The following is a 7,529-nucleotide window of genomic DNA, read 5'->3' as shown; positions in this document are numbered from 1 at the left end:
CACATCCGAGGGTAACAGTCACTGTGGCCACTGCTAGAGCTTGTTGCGGACGTCGCCATCGCGCCTGGAGCACCAGCTGTCACTGCTGTTACACATGCTCGTCGAATCTGCTGCTGCTGTTCCCGTCGCATCCTCCGCCGCAGTTGTTGTTCACATTGCCGTTAGCGCGGCCTCTGTCACCACGATATTGAAGAGAGACTGCAACCACTATCATCACATTAGTTTGTTGGTATGGTTATTATATTTTTTCATATTATTTTGTGAGTTTAACATTTTGTTAGGGTTGTTGTTAAATCCGTGGTTAAATTTGCTTAATGTAGTATGTTATTAAGAGTTGTGTTAATTTAGTGTAAGTAAAAATTAAATTTGTCCTGCCTCTTGTTAGTTTGGTTCAATTAAGAATTAGGTTTTAATTAATTAGAATAATGAGGTTTACCTATTTTTTTAAATTAGTTTTTAAATTAATTTCAGCTTGTGATTTAATAAGTAATCCTTTTTATTAGGACGTTGCTATTTTCTCTGAGCTCAATTAGAGTTTTCTTCTTTTATTGTCTGTGCAGTAATATTCCAGGTTGATTTTCTATCTCTAAATATAATAAATTGTTTAAATTTTATGTTGGACTTTTTTTTCCTAAGATAGAATTTTAGGACGAAAGTAGGAGAAGGTTGCGTAGTGGCGCCTTCTCGAAACCCTTGTTTGCTGGAAAATTGTAGAGTTATAAGGGGTTGCGCATTAGAACGGTTAGGATTTGATATTTTATTGAATACCTGTATGTTAATGATTTATGCCTGCGGTTGTTTTCTATGTGAAAACTGTTGTCTTTATTTGATGGATGTCGATGAATTAAAGAAAAGGTCTATGAATTATTTTTTAAATTGTTTACTACGTATTTGGTTTGTTAGAAATTGATAATTGTATTTGGTGGGAGATTCTAATTATACAGGACATTCTACTGAATTTTCTAAAAACTTAAATAATTTTTGTTGTTCGTTGAATTCTAGGGTGTGTGTTTCGATATGATTCCAAGTCATCGTCTATGGATGTATGAGAGGGATAACGATGGCTAGGGAGTTTAAAACCCGAATTCTTTGAGGGGGTTGACGCGTTTGTCGCGCATGTTTTCGACATGGAACTGTTTATGTCTAAAGGGGTTTTTAGGTGTCGGTGTCAAAAGTGTCAGCTGACTAAGTGGTTAGAACCTGCAGACATAACGCTTCACCTCTACCGTAACGGGTTCAAGGATGGGTATTGGATGTGGACGGAATATGGAGAAGTGGATGAGCAGAAAATTAACTGGTCTGCCTCTAATTTGAATAGGTCCAGTTGTTAATCAATGAGGGTTCGGGTAGTGAGAGACCTAAACATGGATGAAATGACTTGGGAGGCTAACCAAGAGAGATACAATGAGATGTTGTGTGATGCAACAAGTGTTATTGAATTAGAAGAGACTGAAGAAGATCCTAACCCGGAAGCGAAGAGATTTTATCATCTGTTAGAAGCTGCTGTGAAACCTTTGTTCAAGGGGTCCGTCATTCAAAGTTGTCTGTGTGTATTAGAATGATGAGTATTAAGTCAGAGTCAAATTATACCCAAGAGTCTTTTGATAAGTGGGTCATCTTTTGCAATGAATTGGTACCTATAAGGTCATCTGGCATCCTCTGAAACCACTACAAAGCAAAGAAGATAGTTTCAAAATTAGGTCTAAATGCGATGAAAATTGATTGTTGTTTGAATGATTGTATGCTGTACTACAAGACGGATTAATGAATGAAGATTTTTTAGATCACCGAGGTTCCAAGTTGAGAGAGAACAGATCGGTAAACATCGGTTAAAGAGAATTCCAATAAAACGGATGCACTACTTGCCCTTAATCCCTAGGTTGAAACAATTGTATGCATCGATGAGTTTAGCTGCTCACATGACCTGACATAGTAGCAACAAGAGAGATGATGGAATCATAACGCATCCATCACATGGAGAAGTTTGGAAGCATTTTGATTGGGTCCATCCTACATTTGCGAGCGAGCCCAGGAACGATAGACTAGCTTTGTGTTTTGACAGGTTCGCGTAGAACAAGGGTTACAAGGAACGATGAGAGGGGAGAATCCTCGTCAAGTAGAACAACATACCCAATCTTTTTGTCGAAATGAGCTGCAATGGGTGCAAGCAGTGACTACTGGTTAGAGTAGAATGAGATCAACGTCGTACATCTGCATGTGTTGCTTAACTGTGACCAAATTTCACCCTACCTCATGTGAGTTTTTTAAGTCTTCGTAAATATTGTAATTAGTAACACACTAGCTTCTTTATCTAATTAAAACTTCGTTATCATATTCTATCATATAGGTTATTCCGAGAGGCGAATATGGGGAGCTCATTGAACAATTTTTCACGTTAGCTCCGTGAATATGTCAGCGTGCAGCTAACTGACACAACATATTTGGAACTAGTTGCACTTAATTGGAGCCCAATGAATAAGGCTACTAGCTACCCGATTTACAATGTTAAAGGATATCGGTTGCATACCTTACAATGGTCGATTGGAAAGAAAACAGATAACACCGGAGTTTGGATTTGTGGGGATTCAAACGGGGTTTATTCTAATTGGTTTGGTGTGTTGCATAACATAATTGAATTACAGTATTTCTGTCATACTACGAACAAGATGTGCGTGTTTAAATGTGAATGGTACGATCAAAGTTCGCGACAAGAAATACGAAAGCACAAGAACTACGATATCAGTGAAGTTAATGTAACCAGGAAATATAGGCACTATGATCCTTTTATACTACCTCAAAATGCACGACATGTATACTATTTGCCTTATCCGAGTTCATGCAAGTCTAGTTGGGTGGTTGTGGTTAAGACTAAGTCAAGAGACCGCATCAAGTCTAATGATACAATAGAGGGTCAGGAACCTTACCAGATTGACGACCTAACTCTTTCGAAAAGGGTGCTTGATATCGGTGAGCCAATTTTCCTTAAGTCTACTGTTATGGATGATGACATCATTGATCTTGGACTAGAGGCCAATGCACTTATACCAAAGGACGACGATCTGCAAGAAGAAGACGGTGTCGATGACAACGAAGAAGAGGAAGACGAGTTCGATGATAATCAGGACATCGAAAGAGGAGGATGGTGAACCAGAGGAAGAAGATGATGAATCTGATTAGGGTTAATGTAAACATAGTTCTGTAAATTTGTAATATATATTTTAGTGAATGTAAACATAGTTCTGTGAATATAATATAGTTAGTATTATTTTAGATATTTCAATTACCATCATTTAGTATTTGTTATTTATATTTTTTGTAATTCACATTAGGTTTGAAGCACTATTCAATTGTTGATTATTATGGTACACTAGAGATGGATGGGAAAAGATAATTAAAGAAAAATTGAAAATCCAACCATCGGAATTACCGATGGAATATTCCAACAGTAACATTATTTTAAAAATAAAAAATAAAAAAACATTTCCGTTGATATTATCGTCAGATGAATCCGCCGATAGTATGGCAGAAAAACAAACGATGTGGCGCCAATGGTACCGTCGGAAATTTCCGACGGTAACGTCCAATATGATCTGTTTTTGATACTAACTATATTTTGTCGCAGAATCTGACGGTAATTACTGTCGGACGAAAAAAATCCAACAGAAAATATTTACCGACGAGATTTATACTATCTGATTGTTTTCGACGATAATTAACTTACTGTCATATTTTTTTTCGATAATAAATTTGACAGTACTTAACGATTTTTCTTGTAGTTCATAACAAAAAATCAGACCATTGACATGATTAAATAAGAAATAAAATTGGGACGATGCATTCTTGATCACTTACTATAGACGATAATTATATTGGTCTCATCTATCATTTTTATTGTATTTCAATAAATCCACCTTCCTATATTCACTCCTGGAATCACTGCATGTGGGGCTGTTGAGAAAGCACATGCTGCATGATCTAATAAAGCATGGAACCTTTACAAGAGTTTTGTGGGAAGGTGCCTTGTCCTTTTAGCTAAACTTTTTGTTAGGTTTAGCTTATTTTTTTCAGTAGGTCCAATCTTATTTTACTTAGATATTTAGTCTATATAAGTCTTAAAAGTCAAGACAAAAAAGACTCTTAAAAGTAAAAATTTTACTAGTAAAAATTGTACTTTAACATGTACTAAAAAGACAGTGTACATGAAAAAAAGAAGACTCTTAAGTATGATTAACAAACACCAATTTTCCCATCCACTCCGCTCTTGCTTTTTTCTTTTTTTTTTAAGAAAAAAAATTATCTACACAATTTAAAAAGACAGTGTACATGAACCAAAGTATTTCTTTTAATAAAACTATCTTTAAATTAAAATACTAATAATGTCAGGTTTTGATGTTCATCATATCTTTGTTGATTTTGAATATATCAGATCAAAGTAGAGAAAGTTCATGTTATGATGATTGGATCTAGATATTGTTAATTATCAAGTTAAAAGAATCAATTTAATTGATCCTTTCTTTGATCTGATTCATGGGGTTTTTTATTTTTCATTTTTATTTATTTTCTGGTTTTTAATTATGAAAGTGATGATTATTCAGATTGGTTATGATCATGCTCTGTTAGTGTTTGATTTTATGTCTCAATGAGCAGCAAACATTGATCCTTATGTGATTCTCTCATACCGTTCTCAAGAGCACAAAAGCACTGTGGCAGAAGGTGCATTTTTCTTTTCTTTTTTTTTCTTCTCTAGCAAATTTGATGATGTTTGATACTTTAACATTTTCTCTATGGTGAATTTGGTTACTGTTATCATGAATTTGCAGGTGCTGGATCCAACCCACAATGGAATGAAAGCTTTCTTTTCACTGTTTCTGACAGTGCTTGTGAGCTTAATCTGAAGATCATGGATAAAGACAATTTTAGTCAAGATGATTTCCTTGGCGAGGCAACGTGAGTTTGAATTCTTCTTTGACTTGAACAGATTTTGAGTTTCCATTCAAATGTCAATGGTCAATTGGTTTTCCATTCATATATCTTTAAGTCTGACATCTAAACTCAGATGGACCAATAAAACCTAGCAATTTTCTTTTCCGCAATTTATATCTAGAGCTAGCAGGCTGCAGCTGTTATTGATTCCACAAGGGTAAATCTCTGACCACAAATCACACATTTCGAGGGATCAAAACAGATGCCTCTAACGGTCAATTGTTTGATCCCTTGCAATGTGTACTTTGTGGCCAAAGATTTACCCGCCGAAGGGGTTAATTGCTGCCACTGCCTACTAGTAGGAAAAATTCTTATATGTTTTCGGAGCAAATTATAACTCTTGAGCTGGTTTATTAGTTGAATGACAAGTTATTAGTGGGTATTTATAACAAAGTCACCTTAGCGTATATGACATAAATTGATTAGAGAGAGTAAATCTTTTGTTTGCTCCGAGAGCAAGGTATGGATACCTTGCGCAATCAAATTTTTCATTTTTTTTTTCTTGAAATCAATAGATTTTTTCTTTCTTTTGATTTCAAATATATACCATGATTTAAGAGTTTAGACGTTGATGATACAAAAGGTATAGAAAAGGGGGCATTTGCACTTCTCATATTCTAAGTGTTTGTGTGTATATATATATGCATCTGCAGGATTACTCTTGATGCAGTGTTTGATGAGGGTAGCCATCCAGAGACTTCTTACAATGTTGTGAAGGACAAAGAATACTGTGGAGAGATCAAGGTTGCTCTCACTTTTACTGCTGAGGTAATTTTAGAATCTGCATTTTCTAATACTTTTCGTCATGCTTTGATGCAAGATGCTCTATTCAAATAGAAACCATTAACTTCTGCAGAGAGGTGGTGCTGGCCGGGACGAATACGGTGGACAGGAGGAGAGTTATGGTGGATGGAATGAATCAGCCAGGGACTTTTAGAGTGAAGGAGGGATTTATTTATCTTAATTACTCTTGTAACAGAATATAATGTGTTGGATCAATTTGGTAAACTTTTTATCACTCTGGTGTGGTTATTTGATGACATTGTGCTTTTAACTATGTCTCTTACATGTTTGGTTTCTTTCTTCATTTCTTATGTTCTATGTTTCCATTCATAGTTTTCTTTCTCACGATTTTTGAAATAGGAAAAAGTAAAAGTACAAAATAACATTTTGTTGTTTTTTTTTTCTTTTTTACAAAATCATGAACACAGGGAAAACTTAACAAAAAAAAAGCTGATAAGAAGTTCCAACAGTTGGCTAATTTTTTATACAGATAAAAAATGGTGTGTTATCATATTATGTATTCTTGGAATGATTGATGTTTTTTCTTGATATAGTGTTCATTTTTTTTAAATTGTTATTAAGTAAATTAAATTGTTATAGCTCAAATGGCATAGTCTCCCCATACTCAATTAAGAGGTTGCGGATTCGAACATGATTTACATGATTTTTTTTTAATACAAATTTTTAAATTTTTTAACATTTTAAAAATAAAAATCGAAACTCTGATTTTAATATTATAAAGTTGGTAAAATCCAAATCCAGTCAACTTTACATGAAATTTTGTTAAATAATTTGAATGATTTAACTAAATTTTCATCCAACAACTCTTAATTATTAAGTTCACGTTGACTGCATCTGAGTTTCCCCTAGACTGAACGTAAGTGTGCCCGATCATAAGGCGGTGACGTCCTTCGGATCGTCGAAGTTTGGATCATTGGCATCCAGAGCCACCGGCCCAATCTCCATCTCCATGTGCGAGTACCCTTGGCCGCCGATCCACGTGAACTTTCCGCCGTGGCCTCCCTTCTTGGGCGATCCGCTGATTCCGCTGGCCGATTTCCGGCTTTTCTTCGCCTCCGAGGATGGTTTCCTATTTTCCTTGCGGTTCTTTCCGGCGTCCTTCGCCTTGCGGCTCTTTCCGGCGTCTTTCATTCTCACTGTTTTCGTTTTTCACACTTTGAACACTGATCACTGACGAGAAGAAAGTATTACAATGTATTCATAATGGACCAGAAGTAATAAAGTAAATTATAAAATTTTATCCAAACAATATAAATTAGATACAAAATACCTGATGACCTTTAATTATCGATAAAAACTTTTCTTCCTCTAATAGTACCAGGTGCTATGCACTTTCAGCAGAAATTAATCCTTGCTCACAAAAATTGTAGAGTAAAGGACAATTTCATCCCTGACCTTTTTTACCGCGGACATTTTCGTCCTCGAGGATTAGGAAATACTTAAATATCCCTGATCCCATTAAAAAGTGGACATTTTTACCCCTCCGTTTGAGTGTCTCCGTTTGCCTTGACGGAAAACGCTGACGTGGCCCCCGTGGCGCTGAGTTGGCCTTAATGGGCTGCCACGTCGGATGTGCTTTTAAAAAGAGGATAAATTAGTCCCCCGACTCAAAAACGCTGCCGTTTCTCCCCCATCCCAACGTATGAAATCCTGGAGCCCTAATCCTTCGAATGCATTCTGAGGGTGATGTGGGAGAAGGAAGAAAGGGAGCATTGCGACCATGGCATCCGAAGGTGTGTCCT

General features: G+C 36.0%; 2 protein-coding genes across 2 annotated transcripts in view; one reads left to right on the top strand and one right to left on the bottom strand.

Moving 5' to 3' along the window:
* Positions 1–6,070, top strand: part of LOC107624854 (elicitor-responsive protein 3-like) — a 21,305-nt gene extending 15,235 nt beyond the window's left edge. The window contains exons 2-5 of the mRNA XM_016327319.1: positions 4,648–4,713; positions 4,821–4,947; positions 5,637–5,751; positions 5,840–6,070. Coding sequence (XP_016182805.1) covers positions 4,648–4,713; positions 4,821–4,947; positions 5,637–5,751; positions 5,840–5,920 — 389 coding nt within the window. The 3' untranslated portion in view covers positions 5,921–6,070. The remainder of the gene's footprint in view (positions 1–4,647; positions 4,714–4,820; positions 4,948–5,636; positions 5,752–5,839) is intronic.
* Positions 6,628–7,121, bottom strand: LOC110268693 (programmed cell death protein 4-like). Its single transcript, XM_021115394.1, has one exon. The coding sequence runs from the start codon at positions 6,916–6,918 to the stop codon at positions 6,658–6,660; it is 261 nt and encodes an 86-aa protein (XP_020971053.1). The 5' UTR covers positions 6,919–7,121; the 3' UTR covers positions 6,628–6,657.

This window comes from Arachis ipaensis, chromosome B02, assembly GCF_000816755.2.
Source record: "Arachis ipaensis cultivar K30076 chromosome B02, Araip1.1, whole genome shotgun sequence".
Classification (NCBI taxonomy): Eukaryota; Viridiplantae; Streptophyta; class Magnoliopsida; order Fabales; family Fabaceae; genus Arachis; species Arachis ipaensis.
The sequence above is the reverse complement of the archived record's forward strand: the minus strand, read 5'-3'. Positions and strand labels throughout refer to the sequence as shown.